The sequence below is a fragment of the Neltuma alba genome, unplaced genomic scaffold (genome assembly GCF_004799145.2).
Source record: "Neltuma alba isolate B1F8T4 unplaced genomic scaffold, ASM479914v2 tig00011785_pilon, whole genome shotgun sequence".
Lineage (NCBI taxonomy): Eukaryota > Viridiplantae > Streptophyta > Magnoliopsida > Fabales > Fabaceae > Neltuma > Neltuma alba.
In genome coordinates, this window is record NW_021636408.1 from 126075 (window position 1) to 151828 (window position 25754).

At 33.2% G+C, this 25754-nt stretch overlaps 1 protein-coding gene across 1 annotated transcript; it reads left to right on the top strand.

Annotated features, from left to right (window-relative positions):
* The first annotated feature begins 7109 nt into the window (after positions 1-7109).
* LOC114717989 (PLAT domain-containing protein 1-like) lies at positions 7110-7608 on the top strand. The gene is made up of 2 exons (XM_028903237.1): positions 7110-7187; positions 7297-7608. Exons 1-2 carry the CDS (start codon positions 7110-7112, stop codon positions 7606-7608), a joined length of 390 nt encoding a protein of 129 aa, XP_028759070.1.
* Positions 7609-25754: the final 18146 nt, after the last annotated feature.

Sequence of the window (25754 nt, forward strand, 5' to 3'; positions counted from 1 at the left end):
ATCGATACACCTTTAAAAAGCTTGCTTTAGGCTATTCAAACACTCATCAAAACTTGCACTATAAACAGTGAAGTCATCGATAAAAACCTCTATGTTCTGCTCTAGAAGATCACTAAATATTGCCATCCTGCACCTTTGAAAAGTGCCTGGAGCGTTGCACAACCCAAATGGCATCCTTTGATAAGCAAAGGTACCAAAAGGGCATGTAAAAGTAGTTTTGTCCTGATCTTCAGGAGCAAGGCACTTGAAAATAGCCAGAAAAACCATCCAGAAAACAATAGTGAGACTTTCTTGAAATTCTCTCTAACATCTGATCTATAAAAGGTAATGGAAAGTGGTCCTTTCTTATGGTATCATTTAACTTCCTATAATCTATACACACTCTCAAATCATGCGATGCAATTCAGAAATCAAGCAATAAGACAAAGAAGAGAGCAATTATAGCAGCAATACTTAGGAAACAGGAGCAAATCCAAAGGTTTTTTTTTTCCAAAACAACTCAACTCAACAATAATCTCTCCCCCACACTTAAATTTTGCATTGTCCTCAATGCAAAATCCAAGGACAAGGTAATGACAAGAGAAAAAGAGGATCAACAAGGGAGTACACAAAAACAAGGTTACTTTTCTACTAGAATAGCTCCCCCACACTTATCCTCTTCAATAATTCAGTTAAGCACAGTTAATCAATGCAAAGTTAAGAGAAAATAAGTGAGGAAAGAGACAACCTTGTGCTTAAAGCGCCTTAGACTCTTAAAAGAGAAATTCTCATCAATAATGAGAAACATGAAGTTTAGCAAAAAGGATTGCTCTTGATGATTGCACTTTCTTGGTGGTTGCTTAAGGTCAATTGAAAGAGGTCCAAGAGCATATGGTGGAGTTTGGTGTTGAGGAGATCCCTTCCAATTATGTGCCTGCACAGAAAACAAGCTAGCAGCAGTACCAAATCTAACAATATAGACTTCAAGAGATTTCAAATAAAGTAAAGACATTTTATGATCTAGACTCTTCAAATAGCTACAGCATCCAAGAAAGTCAATGATACTCCCATCAGTAGGAGTCAAACAATCATTTAAAGTTTCAAAACACTTAGGTTCATGTGACGTGGAAACTAAAGAATCCAACTGACAGTTATTGGAGTACAGCACATCACTATCACATTCACAAGAGGTGGGAGGTAAAAGGGTGGAAGCAGAAGAAGATTCATGCAAATTGTGATCATACAATAAAATAGTACTATTTACACAACTAGCTAAGTTAGGAGGTAAGTCACAAGACAAAACTTGTTGGAAAGACTCATCTACATGCATAATTTTGTCAATCAAAATTTCAGAGTCTTTCTCAACAACACTAGAAGCTACTAACTCAAAGGAATTATCATGCATTTGGTTCTCAAGGCAATGATCATTCTCACATTTGTCATCAATAATTGTACTCAAACAAGATTTAGCAACCTTAATGTTCTCATACTTATCAATAACAACACTTCCAACACTAGGAAGAGAAACATGGTTGGCATGTAAATCATCACACAAAACAGCATCTTCATCTAAATCACTACCACTAAGAGCAACAGGTTGAGTATTAGCATGTTTAAAAACATGAGGGGATTCATAGACAATTTCTTCATCCACCTCATCATTACTCACATCATCAATAGCTTCAACAGGGATAGTAGTTATAGTATAAGGATCAATCTCCTCAAGAAGAGGATCAATATTACCTAATGTAAGGCACAATTCCTTATGGATTTGTAGATGCTCTTGCTTCATCTCAGCTTCTTGTATGAGTAAATCTGGGCATTTTGGCTCATCCTTCCCATTCTCATATTCAATTTGAGCTATATCACTCAAAATCTTCTCCAATGCACTCTTGCATTCTCCTAATTCTTCCTCTGATTCCTTTGAGAGTCCAGATATCTGTGCTTCTTCAAGTAATCCATGATAGTATGAATTTAAGCGGTCATAAGCTTCTCTTAAAAATCGTATCTGGTCCTTCTTAGGAATAGTAAGAAATGGGTTAGGTTCATTGAATTGAGGTTCATGAGATTGGGGGAGAGAATGGTACTTGGATTGGGACGAGGGTTGGTGGTAGTATTCATATGGAAAAGGAGGTGGTTCTTGGTGGCGTGCATATGGTAGAGATATATGATTAAAGTATGGTTGGTGAGGTTGGAGTGATGGGTTAGGTGATTGATGTGGAGGATGGTTCATTCCTAAAATACCCCTATGAATCCTATGTACATTTGATTTTTTTTTTCAACTTTGAAAATTTGTTTGACTTTACATGGTTTTCCAAATGCACTCTTTCTTTCTATCAATATAAGTATTATTCACTGGAAAAATTAAAAAAAAATTGGTTTAATTATATATGGGTTCAAGCTTCAAATTTTGGTTTGACTAAGGGCTCATTTTAATTCATGTAAACAAGGACAGTTGTTATCTAGTATCCACTTAAAAATAAAAATAATTAACTTTTAAATTTATAACTAAGTTAAGAGTGCTCATAATAATAAGAATTACTCATACATGTAAATAATGGGGAAAAATAATGTCTTACCTTAATTTAAAACAATAAACTTAAAAAAAAAAAAAAAGCTCTTCCGCCTCCCATCTAATTCTTGCAAGTGTACAACGTGTCTTCAAAGGAAATGTGTCTAATATAAAAAAGAATAAAAAAATAAGGAAGATGAAGAACATTGTTAGAAGAAAAGGCATAAAGTCCCACGGATCAACATATCCAAATAATAAAATGAATAAAGAGTGACAAAGGCTTTTCTTATATGCTCTGCTTTCCAAAAGTCTAAAAGTGGAACTCGTCGTTACTGAACCGTGTGAAAGCTCGGCTTTTGTAAGTACCGGAGGGCGGAGGGTTGTTTGAGAATTGAAATATTACGCAAACAAACAAGCTTGGAAATAAAGCATAAAGTACTGTTATAATACTACTTTCGAACTTTGATATAAGAGTTAGTTTGGTATTTATATTTAGGACCGGAGGAGTATTTAATTTGATCCTAAATATAAGATCTCAATTTTTTGTCTATTATATTTATCCATTTTTTAAGGTAGTTTTTGTAGTCATTGCACGTGTTAAATGTTTCATCAAATAATAATTCAAGTTAATATACATTATTAGCTAAAATATTTTTTAAAAATAACATATTTATTACAAATACTTAATTTAACTGATTTTTTAATCTATTCAAATTTATTAATTAGCTTATATATATATATTAAGAATCGAAGGTAATAAGTATCTATATTTTCAACCCAACAAATCCACTTGCCGGGTGCATTACAGAAAAAAATAAATTTACAGTAATTTTTTTACGTTGGAGACAATCTATTTAACGAAACAATAGTTAACAGTAGATATAAAACCACCAACTGATTTTGAGACAGGATCGGATTGGAGGCCCAAAATCTAAAAACAGACGCACTAATCCAACAATATCTGAAATAAATAAAACATAAAACTTCAACCAGCAAACCTACAAGACAGTCAATATTAATTTTATATCACCCTATTTCTATATTTTTATATATAAGTCACTTATACCCCATTTTCGCATGTTAAAGAAACATTAAATTGATAAAATTATCTTAGAGTCTCTCTCGTGTGTGTGTGTGTGTACATAGACTCTTTCATTTTCGGTTTTTTTTTTTTGACCAGCTTTCATTTTCGGTTTTCATCATTAGTAAATAGAAAGAAAAAATTACTGATGCTAGGTACTGTTTTAAAGTACCATTTCCCAGCCCACCAAACAAGCAACCACGTACATTCCTTTGCCTTTACTCTCTCTTCGACATTCTTGTCAGATTTTTTTACAATGTATAAACTATGTTGATAATACTGCTTCAAAAAAAATCATAACCATAATTATTTTAAACTATTTGAACACAACACTTATTGGGGAAAAAAAAAACAGCAGAACAATTAACTATTATGTCATCATAAAAATTTATTTTTCTTTTGTAATAAAAATAATACTATTTGCTGATAATAACAGTACAATAATAGCAAGAGATTGAATACATTTTCCTACCTAACAAGACTTTGGCATCACTCACAGAACGAAACATTGAAAATATAATACAGGGCTTCGTATCTAACCCAGAGACCAGGATAGTCCATTTATTTTCACACCTTTGTTGATACAATTTAAGATAATTTATCCACATGCCAGTTACAATTGAAAATTGTTTTGGGACCTTATCATTTGAGTTTAATAATGGGGCAAAAATCAATGTCTTAATTTAATTTCAAAAAATACAATAAAAAAAAAAGCTCTTTCGCCTCCCATCTAATTCTTGCAAGTCTATAAAGTGTCTTCGAATGAAATATTGGGAAATAAGTCTGATAATATAAAAAGAATAAAAATTAAGGAAGATGAAGTACATGTGGAGAAAGAACATTGTCAGAAGGAAAGGTATAACATCCCACGGATCAGCATATCCAAATAATAAAATGAGTAGAGAGTGAAAAAGGCTTTCTCATATGCTAATGCCCTCCTTTTCTAAGTGAAACTCGCTGTCATTGTCCCTCCAATCACCGTGTGAAAGATGGGCTTTTGTCTTACGACAAACAAACTAGCTTGTAAATAAAGTATGATATGGAGGAAGATGACAAGTACTAGATCCGGTCCTTAATATAAGATTTAATTAATTAATTTGAGTAAATTAAAGAGGTGAGGTCTGTTAAACTAGTTATTTATAATAACTAGAACTTTCTCCCTATGCGATGCATGGACTAGAATATTTGATTAAATTTTAAATTTCAAGAAATTATATTATCTAAGGTAGCTCAAGATTTACTTCTATAAGAAGTGTGATTTTTTATTCATTTAAATGAGATTTAAATTAGAGATTCGGAAATTAGGAGGAACATATAAAAATTTAAATTTATCTATTTATTTCTCTATTTAAGCCTCTAATTGACATACTATTTAATTACGATGCTTCTTAGTTAATTCAATATATTTAAATCTCAATTAAGATATTATTCAAATTCAAAATTAATTATTAATTTATGCATTTGAGCCTTCAATTGAAATCCCATTTAATAATGATGCTCCTCGCTCAGTTAATTCAATATACCCAAATTACAATTAAAATGTTATTCAAATCTTATTAATTGCATATATTCGGATGTCATAGTATCATACCTGACCTGTCTTTAAACAAATTGGGTATTACAAGTTTTCAAGACTATAGTTGATAGTTGATTGATTAGTACCTCTGGTTCTAAGAGGTTTTATAATTAGGACTAGAAGTAGTATTATTTATAATAATTAGGTACTGTTTTCTTTAGAATACTCTTGTTAATCATATGTATTAGTTAGAACTACAATTTGATGGAACCGTTAATATATACAACTACTACAAGGATTATTTTAAAAAATGAATAAATATGAAAAACAAAGTGGATTGGTGTATTATATTTAAGGCCAAATTGAATTTTAAGTAGTTTTTGCATTAAGGACGAGAGGAAGTACCTATGTACCAGACCCAATAAATCCGCTCGCGGAATGCATTTAATAATAATAGCAATAAATAATTTACAATAAAACAATTTATTCAACAAAACGACAAAATAATGCATACAAAATCACCAACTGATCCTAGTCAGGATCAAACTGGGGGGCACAAAATCTAGAAACATCAACACATTATATGCTAACATAAACACGCTACTTTAAGAGCATCTAAAAATAAAATATGAAGTTTCAACCGGTACTAGTAGGCCCTCAGAATTAATCTTATACCTTGGAGTCTCATATATATGCAAACATACATATATATGTTTTTCATCATTAGTACTTAGTAAATAGAAAGAAAGAAAAAAGTACACCGTTTGGAGGAGGGGGAGTGAAGGAAGGGTGAAATTCCCAGCCCACCAAACAAGCAACTACATTCCTTTACCCTTCACCCCCTCTTTGACATTATATATTGACATGCTATTAGACTTCTTACAATGTATAAACTATATTGATAACACTGCTTCAAAAAAATCATAAAAATCATAATCATTTTAAAGTACTTGAACACAATAGTTAACTATGATATCATCATAAAAATATATTTTGATTTTGTAATAAAAAATAACACTATCTGCTAATAATAACAATATAATAATAGTTAGAGAGTGAATACATTTTCCTACCAAACAAGACTTTGGCATCACTCATAGAACGAGACATTGAAAATATAATAGAGGGCTTCGCATCTAACCCAGAGACCAGAATACTCCATTTATTTTCACATCTTTGTTAATACTATCTCTGGTCTTTAAGATAAGATCTCGTTGACTTTTATTTCAGTCTTAAATATAAGACCCTAATTCACTTTATTTCTCATATTTATCTTTTTTTTTAAAGATAGTTCTTGTAATAATGATAGTTTTAGCTAATACATTTAATTAGCAAGGATATTTTAAAAAAGTTAATGCCTATTTATTACAAATAACTAATTTAACTAGTTTTCTTAATCTAGTCCTTATATTAAGAACCGGAAGTAGTATAATTTAAGATCATTTATTCCCATGCCATTTACAATTGAAAATTGTTTTGGGACCTTATCATTTGAGTTTAATGGTTTTTATATTTAAAGGTAGCTAAATAAAGTAAAGCCGACCTGCCAAATCGCATTTGCACTAGATTGCTGAGGAACGCAAATACAAAAACGTGCATTTAAGTTCTCTAAATTATCGAAAAGACTGACACGTACTAAGGTGATATTTTGTCGCCCTCTATATAAATAAAGGCGTACTTAGCAAAAGAAATACAAAAGAGGACATAGAGAAAAAGACAGAAAGCTAAGGGAGAATCCAAAGGGAAAGGATATATAGTATTATCATCAAAAGAAAAAAAGGAAGGAGATATAGTATATCATAACTACTTCTGTTCTTATTAGAGCTGTAGTATTTTATATATCCACATTTTCCCATCTCACTCAAGTCACTCTCTGGCTCCTTCTGGCTTTACCAGACGCGTGTATTTGACTTGGGCCCAATTCTTCGGGATCATTACAGTATGTGGCCCTATATAAAAGCATGCATTTGGGTTGTTTCAGCACCAATATCCATCGGTAGGGTCACAAACTAATTAACCAAATGGCTCTCAGAGTTATTGCATTGTCTTCTCTTGTCTTTCTTCTCTCACTTATCAGCCTCCCTGGAATGGCTAAATCTGTAAGTAATTAATTGCTCTCTTGCGTTGATCCATTTTTAGTTTCAGGCTTTTATATATTCCTTCTACGTACTTAGTTTTGTGTGTGTTTTTTTATATGCATGCATGCAGGAGAAGTGCACGTACGTTGTAAGAGTTAAGACGGGAGATGTGCAAGACGCATCAACGGACTCCACCATCAGCCTCAAGCTAAACACATCTTCCGGCAATGGCTTGTCCGTCGACAACCTCGAAGATTGGGGCATAATGGAACCCGGTCACAACTACTTCGAGAAGGGCAAACTCGACGTCTTCAGCGGCACCGGCCCTTGCCTCGATCTTTGCGCCATCACCGTCGTCTCCGATGGGAGAGGGACATACCCAGGGTGGTACTTGGATTACGTGGAGATCAACGTCGTAGGTGTTACAAATCTACCAAGGTAGCGTTACCGGTGAACCAGTGGCTGGATCCGACCGCAGGCTATAATCTCTATGCCAAAGTCAACTTATGCTCCAACGTCTTTCGTTTGAGGCCCATTCTCTCTTTTGTGTGACCCTTCTTCATTAGCAACACCTCAATATGTTACCTCTCTCGCGGCTTATATGTAATATATAAATAATAAATTGGCCCTGAGGTAGCAATATGTACCTGGCTTTTGTTGGTGTGTTGTGTGACGTAATGTTTTGTGATGTGTATCATTTCAATAATAGTAATAATAAGGAAAAAATAATCTGTTCGTCCTTATAATTTCATCCAATTTTAAACCAGGTCCTTATAATTTTTTCCCCTTTTCATTCCATCCTTATTGTTTACTCTGTTAGTGGTGTTAGTCCTTCTTCTGTCAAAAGAACCTTACAAGCGCCGTTAATCTGAGTTAACAGGAATGATGTGGCCACAACAAAATCTGACTAAGCACCATCATGTGATCTTCGTTTGCTTTCCCGCACGCGAAGCCAAAGGGCACTCTGTCATGGGGCAGTTTTAGGTGAAGGAACTGTTGAACTTCCAACCCGATTGATCTGACAAAGTCTCCAGCAAGACCCCTCGCTAACTTGTTTTTAGCTTAAAAAAATAGAGTCATATTTTGTGGAGCATTTGTCCCCGTTGGAGTAGACAGCCCCATCTTAGGTGCGAGCACCTGATTTAGTTGTTTGACCACTTAAAGCAGGATTTCTTAAGAGTTACTTTATTTCTCCAACTTTTCCCTTACAGTTTTATTTCATATTCGTTCGTGGTCAAAATGAACAAAGAACATAGGAGGCTAGGATGTTGGAGCAGCCAGGATATCCTAGTACCAATTTTTCCAAATACCATAGGCAATTGGTCCACCCAACTCACACTATTTGAGCTTGGAAATAATCAAATTTTTGGTACAATTTCCATCTCATTAGGAAACCTCATTAACCTAATGTCATTAGATTTGGGGGTGAATTATCTCATTGGCATTATCCCAATTACCTTTGGGAACTTCCAAAAAATGCAAGGTTATATTTGCTGGGAAACAAATTGTCTGCCGAAACTATTCATTTCATAGGTAACCTCACTCAATTATTTCACCTAGATTTGTCCTACAACATGTTACAAGGACAAATTCCTCCAAGTATATATTGGGAATTTTGAAAGTTTACAATATTTTCATATGTCACAAAACGATTTCAGTGGAGCCACACCAATCCAACTGTCTACTCCTCCATCTCTATCAAATTTATTAAACTCGTCACATATCTCTTTTAAAGGTGATATCCCTAATCAGATTGGAAACTTAAAAAAACTATTGGCCAATTAGATATCTCTCATAATCAATTGTCCCGAAAAATTCCTCAGACCATTGGAGATTGCCACAGCTTGGAGTATCTCGTTTTGCAAGAAATTTTCTTTCAAGAAATCATCCCCTCAGTTTTGGCTTCATTGAAAGGTCTAAGATATCTAGATTTGTCACAAAATAACTTGTTTGGATTAATTCCAAAAGGCCTGCAGGATATTGCTTCTTTAGAGTACCTAAATGTTTCCTTCAACAATCTTGAAGGGGAGGTACCAAGCAAAGGTGTATTTCGCAATGCAAGCGCAATATCACTTATAGGGAATAACAAGCTTTGTGGAGGCATCAAAATTGGAACTACCACCATGCCCTATCAAATTTTATGGACGAGGAAAACATCAAAACTTCAAGTTAATTGTATCAACATGTTGTGTGATTGCTTTTCTTCTTCTAGTATCTATTGTTGCTATTTATCATGGGAGGTAAAAAAGCAACAAATCCACTTGAAGTTCATCAACACATGACATATTTCCAAAGTATCGTATCAATGTTTGCATAATACTACAGACGGATTCTCTATCAGCAACTTGATAGAATCTGGGAGTTTTAGCTCTGTATATAAAGGAAGTTTTGAGTCTGATGAAGTTGTTGCAATAAAGGTCATTAACCTTCAAAAGAGGGGAGCTAATGAGAGTTTTGTTGATGAATGCAATGCACTTAGAAATACAAGGCATCGAAATTTGGTAAAACTTATATCATGTTGTTCTAGCATAGACTACAAGGGCCATGAATTCAAAGCTTTAGTTTATGAGTATATGGTGAATGGAAACTTGAAAAATTGGTTGCACCCCAATACAATATCGCATTGGTACATCTCTCTTGTTTTTATTGAGCGATATGTTTTCACTGCATATATAATGCTCATATTTAATTATGAGCTTAAGGTAGGCCTTTTAGTTCTCCAACAACGTCAATTATTCCATTTTCCTTTTGGGTTTTGAAGTGATTCTAAAATGTTATCAACAAATAAAGGTTTTTTTAGCTTGATTTGGTTAACACTGGCACCGCATCTGCTATGCATGTCGTTACCTTCATATTTATCAAAACAAACCATTTTCTTAAATCCAATTAATGCTTAATTGATACTGTTATTAAGTATTTCATAAAAAGAACAAGGCCTTAATTAGTTGAAATTAATATTTTTTGATAAGTTAGGTTTTGCATTATCTGTGTTTGATCTCTCACTACTTATTTTCAATAATTATATTAAATATTACTGGCATAAACATAATATACGAATACTGAAAATTTAAGAAAATGAGTACTGACAATATTACAGAAAAGTACTGAAAATATCAAAGTTGAATACTAAAAATATAAAAAATGAGTAGAAAAAATTAATTTAAACAAGTTTTAATTTCAATTAGGTGCCATGATTTTTTATCTTAATGTGAAAAAAAAATTCATACTCCTTCATTGTTATTAATAGTTTTAGAAAGTCTTTAATTAAATGTCATTTCCCCTTAATTTCCTCACCTAAATTTATTTTGCAGGTAATTATTGTGAAGCCACCATGGCGGTACTTGAAGTGTTGCGGCCACAGCGAAAGCTCACAAGTGTTTCTGCTTTCTGTTTAGGGAAAATTTCAACTAAGGACCACAGTTGGTAATTAATTTTAGACAGCCCTAAAAGATTCTGAAATTTTACTGAAGGACCCAAAGGCGAACTGAAATTAATTGCACAACCCATTTTATAGAAATGCCTGCAAAATATTATCTACTGAAAAGGAAGAAGAAAGAGAGAAAACTGTTTTTCTCAAAATTTTCATTTTGTTGAGCTGACTTGTTGAGCATAGTTGGGTTTTGATAGTTGAATAATATAGAAATAAGTGTTTAAAATGTATGGGTAAGTAGATAATGAGAGAGAAAAAATTTGATATCACTTTTAAGATTAGAGAGAGATTGTTATCTTCTTCTTTGAAGTTAATGAACATGAGGTGTTAGTGATTTTTAAAAAGTAAGTGAGAATGGGTGAACACTAACTATAATACGTTGTTGAAGGAACTTAGGGAGGGAGAACTGAAAGGAAAATGGGTGAATGCTAAAATGGGTGATATGAAAGCTAAATGTGCAGAGAAATGGTAACTTACAGTTGTGAAAATATGTATTCAGATTTTGAATTTGTAAATTGGAGTTGTGCAGGAAAATGGCAATTTAATGTTATGAAAACTAGTATTTCTGTTGTAAAACTGCAAATTCCTGTTATTAACGTATATTGTCTATTATTATTAAAGTTGATTGAAATTGATAGTTAAATGATGTGCAGAATGGATTATAAATGGCTATTGGCGGTAGGAAACAACTATTTTCAATAATTTCAATCAACTTTTAATAATAGTTGAGACACATGACATTCTTAGACCAGATTCCTTTCAATATGAAGAATACTCGTCACCTATCTTTCTATAACCATCATTGACTATTCGCCATCCTGGAAGGCCTAGAGTTAGAAAGATTGAATCACAATTTCAAGACAAGAAAATGTATCATTGTTCAAGATGTAGTGAAGGTGGTCACATGAGAAAAACTTGCAGTAACTCAAACCATGTGTGACTTCATTACTGACAATAGTTTTTTTTTGTTTAATATGCAGCTACTTTTGTACATGAATGAACCCCAATATGTATTTTTTTTTGGATAGGTTAGGAAAGTAGCCATGACAACCCATTTAGTATATTTTGTTGTGGGTTGTAATCTTTTTTGTAAAGTGAATTGAGAGTTGAAATATTTCATGACAGTATGTGATGACAAGCTATCCCAAGTACTGTGTTGAAATTGTCTGGTAACACTATAAATGTATGAAAGATGTTGCCCACTTGTGAATGGACGTATTTTTGTTGTTAATTAATGTGTTGATTTTGCAAATTATGTAATTCCTATTGTAAAGAACATATCATTTTAGCACATTTCCTAACTTCTGTTGCTAATTAAGTAAGTCCACTTGCGAGTACATGAGTTCCTATTCTAGGTTTCCCAACGCCTGTTGTAAAATGTCTAAACTCAGTTGTGAATACACTTGACAAACTCTAGTATGATGGTTCAATTATATTTCAAAAAATATTACTTACAAAAACACGAGCCCCTGTTGTAAACTTAGCAAATTCCCTAATTCCAATAGTCAATATTTGCACTCAAAGTATGAAATTTGTGGGAAAAAATATATTATCATTATTGGACATGTAATAAATACATAATATATAGTTCATTGCACTGACAATGAAATTGTGGGTTATCCTTATGCACAAAAATTGACACATTCTTTGCTAATATAAAAGACATCTTGAGCTGATAAACCCCTCTTTAATTTTCTCTTGGTTGTTTGTATCTTTACAAGTAGCAATAGTTGCCGATCGTGTATTTTTTGCATGAGTAATGAGCTATCACAACAAGTCTAACCTCAGGGAAGTAAGTTTTTCCTATTGCACAACATTAAGAACCATCAAACAAAGAACACAATAGAGTACAAGATTGAAATCTAAAAATAATGCATTGATAGATAAACACTTAATCAACTCATACTTCTGCAAAAATAGTTGTTTCCCATCACTAGTAGTCATTTATAATCTGTTACTACATATCATTCAACTATCAATTTTAATCAACTTTCAATAATAATAGACAGTATATGTTAACAACAAGAATTTGGGGTTTTACAACAGAAATATTGGTTTTTCATAACATTAAATTACCATTTTTCTGTACCATTCCAATTTGCAAATTTAAAATCCCAATACATATTTTCATAATTTCAAGTTACTATTTCTCTATACATTTAGCTTTTATATCACCTATTTCAGCATATTCACCCATTTTCCTTTCAGTTCTCCTTCCTTAAGTTCCTTCAACAATATATTACAGTCAGTATTCACCCACTCTCACTCATTTTTCAAAAATCACTAATACCTCATGTTTACTAACTTTAAAGAAGAAGAAGAAGATAACAATCTCTCTTAAACTTAAAAACGATATGATATTTTTTTTTCTCCCTCACTACCTACTTACCCATGTATTTAAATACATGTTTCTACATTATTCAACTATCATAATCCAACTATACTCAACAAGTCAGCTCAATAGAACGAAAATTTTGGGAAAAACAGTTTACTCACACACTAAGTTTTCTGTTTTCACTCTTTCTTCTTCCTTTTTAGCAAATAACATTTTGTAGGGCATTTCTGTAAAATAGGTTGTGCAATTAATTTCAATTTGTCCTTTGGGTCTTTTAGTGAAATTTTAGAATCCTTCAGTGAAATTTCAGGATTTTTGGGGGGTTGTTTGAAATTAATTGCCAATTGCGGTCTTTAGTTGAAATTGTCCCTTCCGTTTATTTTTCCCCCTCTCATTTTAAAGTTTGAATTGTGTCCTTTGTTATCATTTTCTTTCATGACTTTCTTATATTGCGCTTTTTTTTTTTTTTAGTTGTGGCATGTTTCGCCTTTTGAGTTTAATGAAATTCGAGAATGTGTTATTTAAGATTATATACACAGTTAAAGAAATGTGGTGGGCCCATTTATATATAAAAAAACAAGTGATAATTAGGTTACGTGCCCTTTATAAATATTTATTTGGACAACAAAGTTCAATTTAAATACTTTTTGAAAAATCTCAAAAAATACCTCTAGAATTTTAAAATTATAAATCAATCTTATTTACTACACTTAATAATAATAGATTTCATTTCAAGAGTCCAACGTGACTTGAGGATACTTCCTTCAACCTAAAAAAATTGACTACATTTTAAGAGTAAATGACAACATATTTTTGTAATAATTCCTGATTTGAGATTTTAAAATTTTAAAAACATTTTTTTAGATTTTCTCATAATTTTTTACTATCAAAAGAATAAATAACGATTATAAAAAGGCCATATATAATGCCCTTATGCCATATATATATATATATATATATATATATATATAAGATACCAGCGATTCAGCATTAACGAAAAGCCACATAATGCATGAGCTTGTTCAACATTTCTTACTCAAGTCTCGGACTCTATCCTATCGTCTAATCATGTCTTTATCTTTGTTTCTAATCAGATTTTTTTTGGAGAATTACAATCAAGTCTTAAAAAAAATTAATTTTAAGAAGTCTCAATAACAACTAAAACATCTTATAATAATAATTTTAAAGTAGAAAATAACAACTTCCAACTTGTTATTAGAATTTGCTCGCAGTTATTTTTTTAAACCGTCATTGTAATTCTCTCAATTTTTTTCCTTTAAGTGTCCCTATTAGTCTCAAAATTTCACTTGCATTTCCTTAACATTAAATAAAGAGCTCAAGTGTCAAATTATATAATAAATTTTATGTTAGACCAGAAAATTAAAATCTGCCTAAATGACTGATGAAATTACCAAATAATGTGAAACGACATCTCAGGAGGCCAAAAAAAAAAAATCGTACAAAAACGAGCGAGACAGATTACAAATATCACTTCATTGGGTTGAGGAGAAGAATCCTGTATGAGAAATAACTGAAAAAAAACAGTTAAATCAATTTATTTCATAATATTATGTATGGATGGAGTAATGCAGTTACACACAATAACTCATAAATAAAAGTGACAAATAGAAAATATAAATACTGCGTTACATATGCAAGTATAATGTACATGTCACATTGTATTACATAGACTTTTAATAAATTCAAGAAAATAAAATTAATCCAAAAGTCTCTATAATTTTACCTCATTTTTAATCAGGTCTCTGTAATTTGTTTGGACTTTTTATTAGGTCATTGTAGTTTAACCAATTTTTCTAGTCAGATCCCTGTAGATCTTTTTTTAATTATTAAGTCCTTATAATCTTACATTATTTTAACCATATTTTTTTATTTTTTTTTATTTTTATTAGTCAGCTAAAGGTACGTATTTGTGATTTGTATGAGATTAATTAACTTGTTCATCTGAGGTTTATTTGTGATTTATTCATAAAATGCTCTAAATGGGTTATACTTACAGCGACGTATTTGGGCCAAGAACGAAAGATTTACACATAGAAGTCCAACTAGAATTAAAAACCCAAATATCCCAATCTTCCCCAATTGTCGGGCCCAATCCCAATTGCCCAAATTTAAATGCAAGAGAGGAAATACGGATCAATGGGACTCGCAAAAGGACATGAGTTCATTGTGCTCGTGGCAAAGTGATTCCGATAACAGGTGAGTTTAGCCCCCCCTACTTTTAAAAAAAAACAAAAACAAAAACAAAAAGACTCTGAGGAAAGTAATACAAAATAATAACAGTAACAAATCATACCCAAAATTCAACGTTCTGGTTTCCCACAAGGTATATCCATTGTTTGATTTATGAAAAAATTGAGAAAAATATACTCCATTAAAAATTTTATTAATGAGAAAAAAGTGACAAATTTTTATATACAGAAAGTACCAATGCCCGTCCACCAAAAAAAAAAAAGAAAAGAAAGTACCAATACCCTGAAAATTTTATAATAGTACTCCGATTTGGGTCATTCTCATCCATAAAATTTTTACAGATGGATTTTCCCAATTTTTCCTTGATTTGTTTGTCTTCTTTGAATTTTTTAATATTTTGTTTTAGACAATAATACCTTCTGCAGTGTTTATTAATTACAATGCGCATAGACCCTCTAAGTCAAATCTGCTTTCTTTTCATGGACAGTTTCCAACCACTACCACTAGTTTGAGTTGGGACTTGCGTCTAAAAAGTCTTACATATAATTATTTTAGTGAAAAATGGGTCACATTCATCGTTATATTACTGAGTTGAGTGTAGGTACATGTTTATCTTCTCAAGGACAGTTGCCGGTTGAAATAATCACTATAGGTGTCAAATTGGTTCAAAGAATAATAGAAAATCTATTGTAATATAATACTAGTAGACTGATAATCACATAGCAAATTTTGGTATGACATCAACGAATCACGAACTAAAATTTATATTGTTATCTAGAAAAATTTAAAATAAATTTGAAATAATTTTTTAATTCTATCAAGGTTATAAATGGAGAATATAGATGTTCAAATATTAATTTATGGAGGGTATAGATATCCAGACATTACTTCGTATGAAAAATAAAACGGCTAGCCCGAGCTTAAGCTCATTTCTTTTAATGAGGTCTTGTATTCTAAAATCCCTCATTTTTAAAAGCCTTATCTAAGGATCCGTTTGGTCTGAAGGAAGTAGAAAAGAGGGGAGGAAAGGAAAAATTTTGATGAGCTTGATTTAAAAAATTGATGAAATAGGTTTTAAAAGCTTTCAATTATTTTTTATTGCTCTTTTAGTTTACATTTTTTTCTTTATTAAAATTTATAACCTGACTTTTTTGTTTTTTTTTTATATCGAGCACATCAAAAATTTTTCTTGCCTCCTTTTTCCTTTATTTCCCTCATACCAAATATAGGATAAAAAGGCCAAAAAAAAAAGGGGCTTATTCAAGCAACCAAGTGAACCGGTCCATATTGACGGGCGCCAATTGCCATCCTTATCTTCAGAGACTTCTTGGTCTCTTAATGCATGAATCAAGACTCTTCCAGTTTTCCTGTCCTTTTGTCCTCCAAGTATGCGTATGGTCCATTTAGAGGGGCGCGTTACAGGAAAAAAATGTTTAAATATCCTAAAAGTATACTTGAAATTTTTTTTTAGCTTTTATATATCCTAAAAATCATTTTTATAGCAGACCTGGCTCTTATCGGCTGTTAAATTTAACAATTAAATCATGCAGTTTGATCAATATTTTTAATGGTCAAACTTAACGACGAGTAATGGTCCAGAGCATAAATACTATGAAATAAAACTTTGGGCATATAAGAGTCAAAAAAAATTTCAAGCACTGCATTCTGTTTCATGAATGTTTTTGGACTATTTAAACACTTTATCCCAATAGATAATTGTGAAATTATGAGAATATTAAATATCTAACTGTTCCGAACATCATCAATAGATATTCCTTTCCACATTCTTTAATAAAATATAATATTAAAAAAAATAAATTAAAGAAGTATTAATATATACATTAAATATTAGTTTGTTTTACCTTTTTATTTTTATTCTTTATTTAACACTATAAAAAGAGGGCATCTACGTATAAAATTTGAAGGGTGATGTAGGAAATTTATATTTTCTATCGGGTATGTGAGAGGAAAATGTTAATATACCTGAAAATTTATATTAGAACTTATATTAAGAATATATAAAAGAGAGCTAAAAAGTTAAAACTTATATTTAGGGATGAAGAAAATATCAAAGGGCAACATATTACTAATGCACTGCTGATATTTGCACAAGATTGGCATCATTTTTTAAATGGATCAAGAAGGTTTTACCTAATAATCTGTAATCACGACACTTCATCCCATCCTTACCATTTTAGCAAGTCTCATTGTGACTATTGTATGAAAAGGCAAATATTTCTTTCGATCCAAATATGAGGTTTTCTTAACTAATTCCTAGAATAAAACAAATTAAATTATTTATGTAGAAAATTGTTGATACTTTAATTTTTCAACAAAAGTGTCCAATAGACCCATTGCTCAAAAGCTCATTAACCTAAAAGTTAAGAAACGTGTACAACTCATCAAAGAACACCTTACCTGGATTGTTTGTCCAGCAGAAAGTCATATTTATTCTCAAGTTTCCTCAGCGTTTCGAATTAAAAAAAATAAAAATCAAAATATATTAATGGGGTGGGTTTAAGGGAAGGTATTATTCCTTAGAATGTGGAGAATCAACATTTTGGTAGAAGAGGTGCGAACAATTATATTTCAAATGTGCCTCAGATCATTATTATCAAAATATCATCAATGTAATATAACGAACGAAATAAAAAAGTAATATATTGATGAAAATGTTTCGTTTAGTAATAAATAATAAATTATAAAAATATAATTATTATTGAGTAATAGCAACAAAAATGTAATAATATATCCTGAATTGTGTATATTATAAAACTGTTTTCCCTTCTCCTTCTAATAATGATAAAATAGAAATGCATATAATATTGATAGGTTAAATAATATTAGTCTTAAATAATACTCCCTCCGTTCCTTATTATAAGAGACATTTGATGCTTATGGCATGTTTCTATATATAAGAGACACTTAAAAGTTGTCTCTACTTTTTTATGTTGATTTCCTATTTTACCCATATTTATTGTCTCCAACTCACACTCTCTCTCCTTCCCACTTCTCTTTCTTTTAAAAATTTACCATTGTTCTCTCTCATGCTCTCTCTCCTTGTTAATGAGGGCATTTTTGGGGGGAAAATTATACTTTTTACACATTAATTGTTCTTAACTAATTTTAACTGTTTTTTTTATCAACGTAATTCTGTTATTCGTCTCTTATAATAAGGAACGGAGGGAGTAATAAGCAATAGCCAAACAAGGAATTGCCTTTTTCCACCCCTCTTTATCTTGATTCTGGATCAACTTGCTTCAAGTTCTTTGAATCTGTGAAAATGTAATAAATGAGTAATGAGATGTTATTGGGTTCCGTATAATATTATCGCGTTTGACGCTTTGTCCATATGCCACTCCGAAGTCCGGTGCTTATTTCTTGTAGAAGAATTGAGTGGTTGTTATCACAATAACTAGTAAGTGGAGTATTAATTATTTTTCAAAGATGGTCTTTATTTAACTTTTGATGCAAATTTTCTTTTGGCGTCTCGAGATGTAACTTATGACTTTAAATATGGAATCAGTTTATGATAAGAGCCTAGCTACTCTTTTAGTTCTATTTATAAGACAGTTCTAATATATTTCACACAAATTAAGAAAACTATTAAATTTTATTAACTCTTATTTAAAATTTAACAACTTTTTAACTTTATCCCTATTTAATATATATTATCCCACGAGAACAAAATCAACCCAATAATAAATAAAAGATAAAATTATATATTTATATAAAAAAAATTCTTTCTCTACCCGGTAAATAGAACCAAAATTTTCTCTCTTTCTCTCTGCAATCCGCCCTATAAATAGCTAGGACCGGAGGAGTAATGCAGTATTTCCACTCAAGTTGGCGTTCTTTGATTTCTACTCCCATGCTTTCGAGTTGATGCATTTTGATGTAACGTTGGCTAATGACTGTTGACGATAATACTTTGTTTCCACAAAAACACGATGAGCAGTTGCATCCTCCATTTAATGGCAAAAAATAGTAACACTGGGGGAAAAAGGTGTAGGGCTGAGAAAGTATTAACACATTTTTGAATATATTAAATTAACACCAAAGAGAAAAATTTGCACGACTTGAAGTAAACCTCATCTTTATATAAATGTCTACGCTTCGAGGCCAATGTCTCACCGAGCTCTCGAAGTAGCTAGCCTTCGTTTCTCAACCATGTGACTTCACTTGTTTCTTTTCTTCACTTTGATCTTCCTTCAATGTTACACAGCGCCTGGTTCATCATTGGGAAACGAAACTGATCACTTGTCCTTACTCAAATTCAAGGAACCAATATCCCAGGATCCATATTACATCTTAGATTCTTGGAATGCTTCAACACTTCTGCAACTGGCATGGAATCTCTTGCCGCCACAAGCATCAAAGAGTTACTCGATTGGTGTTGGAAGTCTATCAATTGTCTGGTGCTTTATCGCCTTTCACTGGCAATCTCTCCTTCCTTAGAGTTATGTCTATCTCCAATAACATTTTCCATGGAGAAATCCCACAAGAGTTGGGTCGCTTGTTCCGGTTGCAGGTACTTTATTTTGAAAATAATACGATGGCAGGAGAATTTCCTATAAATGTCACAAGTTGCTCTAACCTCTTGTACTTATCATTTTCGAATAATCATCTTGCCGGCAAAATACCAATGGAGATCGGCTCTCTTCGAAAGCTAGAAAAATTATATCTAGCTTTCAATAATTTCACAGGACAAATCCCAAGTTCCATGTGGAATCTTTCTTCTCTTAATCATCTTGCTCTCACATATAACAATTGGAGGGAGCATACCAAAAGAAATAGGCTATCTACGAAAGTTGACTTCATTCTTCCTAGGCGCAACAAGCTTTCTGGTCCAATCCTTCTTCTCTTTACAATATGTCATCTCTCACTAAAATTGTAGTTGCCTCAAATCAATTTAATGGCTCTCTCCCAACCAACATGTTCACCAACCTCCCTAATCTCCAATGGTTGGAACTAGGAGGAAATCAATTCTCAGGTCCTATCCCAACTTCCATTTTTAGTGCGACTACGCTTGTAAAGCTTTCCACGTCAAAAAATCATTTTACTGGGGAGGCTCCAAATCTTGGAAAGTTGCGTCAAGTTTCAATTCTGCAATTGGATAGTAATGATCTGGGAAGGAATTTAGCTACAGACATGGAGTTTCTAAATTTTCTGAGCAACTGCAGTAAATTAGAATTCCTAACAATAAACGACAATAACTTCGGGGCCATCTACCAAATACCATAGGTAATTTGTCCACCCAACTTAGATTACTCTTTCTGAAATAATCAGGTACCTGAGAAAATTCCTGAGCCAATAGGAAACCTCATTAACCTGACATTACTGCATATGGGATGAACTATTTCACTGGCATCATCCCAGGTACCTTTGCGAAGTTTCAGAAGATGCAGTTCTTATCTTTGTCCAGAAACAAATTATCTGGAGATATAACACATTTCATAGGTAATCTCACTCAATTATTTCATCTAGATTTGTCGTATAACATGTTAGAAGGACAAATTCCTCCAAGTATTGGGAGTTGTGAAAACTTACAGCACCTTAAACTGTCACAAAACAATTTTAGTGGAGTCATGCCAGTCCCAGATGTTTGCTCTTTCATCCTTATCAATTCTATTGGACTTGTCCCATAATACTTTCAGTGGTGATCTCCCTAATGATGTGGGAAAGTTAAAACATATTTATGCATTGGATGTCTCTTTAAAATCATTTGTCTGGAATATCCCTCACATGATTGGAGATTGTCAAAGCTTAGAGTATCTCCTTTTACAAGGGACCTTCTTTCAAGAAACAATCCCATTATCTTTGTCTTTATTAAAAGGTCTAAAATATTTAGACTTGTAACGAAATAATTTGTTTGGATCAACTCCAAAAGGCCTAAAAGATGTTGCTTTCTTGGAGCACCTAAATGTTTCCTTCAATATGCTTGATGGGAAGGTACCAAGCAAAGCTGTCTTTGGCAATGCAAGTGCAATATCACTTATGGGGAATAACAAACTTTGTGGAGGCATATCAAAGTTGGGGCTGCCCCCATGCCCTATCAAATTACTAGACAAGGAAAACATCAAAACTTCAAGTTGATCGTATCAATATGTTGTGTGATATCTAGTCTTCTTCTATTATCTTCATCTATTTATATCATGGGAGGAAAAGAAGCAAGAATCTTCTTCAAGTTCTTCAACAATCGACCTGATTTCACAATATCATTTCAAAGTTTGCATAATGCTACAGATGGATTCTCTGTCAACAACTTGATGATAGGATATGGGAGTTTTGGCTCTATATATAAGGGAACTTTTGAATCTCAAGAAGTTGTTGTGATAAAGGTCATCAACTTCAAATAAAGGAAGCCCACAAGAGTTTTGTTGTTGAATGTAATGCACTTAGAAATGCAAAGCATTGAAGTCTAGTAAAAATTATAACATGTTGCTCTAGCATAGATTACAAGGGCCATGAATTCAAGGCTCTAGTTTATGAATACATGGCAAATGGAAACTTGAAATTGGTTGCATCCTAGAATGGATAATTCAAATCATCCAAGAATTTTGCTTCTTCATCAAATAATAAGTATCCTTATTGATGTTGTGTCTGCATTAAACTATCTTCACTATGAATATGGGCAACCTCTAATTCATTGTGATTTGAAGCCAAATAATGTTCTTCTGGTGGAGATGTTGCTCATTTGAGTGATTTTGGATTGACAACATTACTTCCAATGATGAAGTCATCTCTAATGAACAAAGCAGCACAATTAGAATAAAGGGTACTATTGGCTATGTTCCTCCAGGTATCATTTGATATGTTTTTATGCAAGGTCATCTCAATCATTCAATTCATTATTCTTTTAAACTCAAGTTTTTCATTTTCAATGATCATTTATAAATTAAGAGAATTAATATGCTTTCAATATTTCAGAATATGGAATGGGTTCTAAGCTATCCGGACAAGGTGAAAGTTATAGCTTTGGAATTCTTGTGTTAGAGATGTTAACTAAAAGAACTACTAGAAAAAAGACTTTTAACGTCGCAAAATAACGGCGGTTAAGCAGAAAAACGACGTGGAAAAAAGGCAGTGGCATTTTTGTAAATAAGTTGAAGAGGCTTTTATTTTCCACTGCAGTTTTTAAGAGGTTTTATTTTCCACTGCGGTTTTTAAGAAACCGCCTGGAAAGTGTGTCACTTTACCTTCTCCGCTTCAATTTTCCGTCACTTTCTTTCTCATTTCATCAGTGCGCCGTGGTCCCCCTCTGCCCCACCACCGAAAAACTGCCATTACCAGCCATTCCCGCCACTACCCACCGTTTAAACTCCTCCATTGAGCTTGTGGTGCCTTGCCGCTCCGCCGTGGTTCGAACGCCCCTCATTTCGCATCATTCTTGCTCGGCCGTGGTCCCCTCTGTCCCACCACCGAAACCGGCATACCCCCACTATCCCCCGTTTAAACTCCTCCATTGAGCTTGTGGTGCGTTGCCGCCGTCCGCCGCCGTTCGAACGCCCTCATTTCGCATTTGAATCTTCTCTGCTCTGTGAGTATCCTCTTCTTTCATTCTTTTCAATTTTTCTTGGTTTGTTGAATGTTTTGGCCATGAAAATCTGTTATATATGAAATGGGTTTGTTAGTTTTACATTGTGGTTGGCTTGTATTGTTCATTTTGCATTTTTTATGTGGTTGAACCGTTGATTGGTGGGCATTGGATGTGAGAAAACCTTAATTCCTTCTTATATACTGTATAAGAAACATGTTTAAATGTTTGGAGTTGATTAGTTGTGAAGTTTTTAAATTTTTTTATAATTTTTTGATATTTATTTCGAATTTTTGGTAATTTTTTTGTAATAAATATAAGAATTTAGTAATAAATAATCTGTTTGTTATTTTGTGTTTTTTTTTCTTCGTTATGAATTTTGATTGATAGTAAAGTGTTGTTTAAATAATCTGTAGAACAATGGATCGTAGTTGGATGAAAGCTAAGAGAATTAGCAAGGAATATGAGGATGGGGTTGAAAAGTTTCTTGAGTTTGCTCAGAGAAATGCCCCTAGTAAAAGAGATGGATTGTACTATTGTCCTTGTGTCAAATGTTTAAACAATAGTCGACGGAGTATTTCTGAGATAAAAGAGCATCTTATCTGTGATGGGATAAATTTGAGGTATACAAATTGGATATGGCATGGAGAAATTAGAAAGACTACACTGTCTGCAAATGAGAAGGTTGTGAATGAAGACTTTGGTGATAGAATTTCGGATATGTTTCGTGATATAAGGTCTGAATCCTCTACACAGTTCTCTTCCACCTTTGAAACTTTGTGTAGTGATGCAGAGACACCTTTATACCCGGGGTGCAAAGATGATTACACAAGGTTGACAACCGTATTGAAACTGATGAATTTGAAGGCAAGAAATGGTTGGACCGATGCTAGTTTTACGGAATTGCTTGAATTGCTGAGTGATATTCTTCCCAAAGGGAATTCACTTCCGAAACGAATGTATGAGGCAAAAAAGATTTTGTGTCCGATGGGTTTGGAATATGAGAAGATACATGCGTGTCCTAATGACTGCATATTATTCAGAAATGATTATGAAGGGTTGAATAAGTGCCCTAAATGTGGGACTTCAAGATACAAAATGAAGAAAGATGATGGTGATTATAATGAGATGACCAAAGGTTCTCCTTTGAAGGTTCTGTGGTATCTTCCAATAATACCACGATTTAAGCGTCTATTTGCTAATGCCACAGATGCAAAGAACTTGAGATGGCATTTCGATGAGAAAATATGTGATGGAAAGCTTCGTCACCCGACAGATTCTCCTCAATGGAAAACAATAGATCAAAAATTTCCTCAATTTGGTGGCGAGCCAAGAAACCTTCGGCTAGGGCTTTGTACGGATGGAATTAACCCATATGGTAATCTTAGTAGCACACACAGTGCTTGGCCAGTGCTCCTCGTAATTTACAACTTGCCTCCTTGGTTATGTATGAAAAGAAAGTATATCATGCTATCTTTGATGATCTCGGGGCCAAAACAACCGGGAAACGATATCGATGTGTATTTGGCACCTTTGATTGAGGATCTGAAGAAATTATGGGAGGAAGGTGTTGATGTGTTTGATGCATATAAACAAGAGACCTTCAATTTACGTGCCATGATCTTCACCACGATAAATGACTTTCCAGCATATGGAAATTTGTCAGGATACAGTGTTAAGGGGCATAAAGCATGCCCGATATGCGAAGAAGGCACCCACTATATGCAACTTAAACATGGCAGGAAGACAGTATACCTTGGTCACAGAAGGTTTCTTAGTCGGTATCACCCTTACCGTAGATTGAAAAAGGCATTTAATGGCTCACAAGAATATGAAATGGCTCCAAGACCATTAACTGGAGAAGAAGTTTATCAGCGGGTGGAGGGAATTAATGTGGTCTTCGGTAAGAAGAAGAAGAAGAAGCTGAGTGAGAGAAATATATGGAAAAAAAGATCTGTCTTTTTTTATCTTCCATATTGGCAAAGTCTTGATGTGAGGCATATAGATGTGATGCATGTGGAGAAGAATGTATGTGAGAGCCTTGTTGGTACACTTTTGCATATAAGTGGAAAGACTAAAGATGGAATCAATACAAGACGAGACTTAGTCGAAATTGGAATAAGAAATGTCCTTCACCCACAAGAAAGAGATGGTAAGAGGGCTTATTTACATCCAGCTGCGCACACATTATCAAAAGAAGAGAAAAGAAGTTTCTGTGGTTTTGTCAATAGTATTAAGGTGCCACAAGGTTATTCTTCTAATTTAAGCAAACTTGTTTCAATGCAAGATTTGAAGATAACGGGAATGAAGTCTCATGATTGTCATGTGTTGATGCAACAATTACTTCCACTTGCTATTCGAGGCATTATGAAAACCGATGTGAGAAATACTATTACAAGACTTTGTATGTTTTTTAGTGCCATTTGCAGCAAAGTCATTGATCCTGCTGAGTTGGATGAATTAGAAAATGAAGGTTATGTGATCCTCTCTCAATTGGAAATGCATTTTCCTCCATCATTTTTGATATTATGGTCCACTTGATAGCTCATCTTGTGCGAGAGATAAGACTTTGTGGCCCTGTGTGTTTAAGATGGATGTACCCTTTTGAGAGATACATGAAAATCCTAAAAGGGTACTCTAAGAATCCTTATCGGCCTGAGGCATCAATTGTTGAGAGATATGTAGCTGAGGAGGCAGTTGAGTTTTGTAACGCATATCTTGATAGGGTAAAGGCAGTTGGTCTTCCTCAATCTCGACATGATCAGGGGAGAAGAAGCAAGGGAACACGGGGTGTCATAGTGAGGTCTATGTCAAGAGAAGTTGTAATGCAGGCACATCTATACATTTTAAACAACACGGATGAAGTTTTGCCTTACTTAAATGCTCACAAGAATATGCTGAGGAACTTGAATCCAAGAAAGAGTGATATGCAACTAGCTAATGAACATAATAAGTCATTTGCAGAGTGGTTCAAGCGAGAAGTGTTAAAAGATGGCAATCCTTCTGAGACAATACAGAGGCTAGCTGCAGGGCCTTCTTTTGAGGTTTTGTGTTGGGGTGGATATGATATAAATG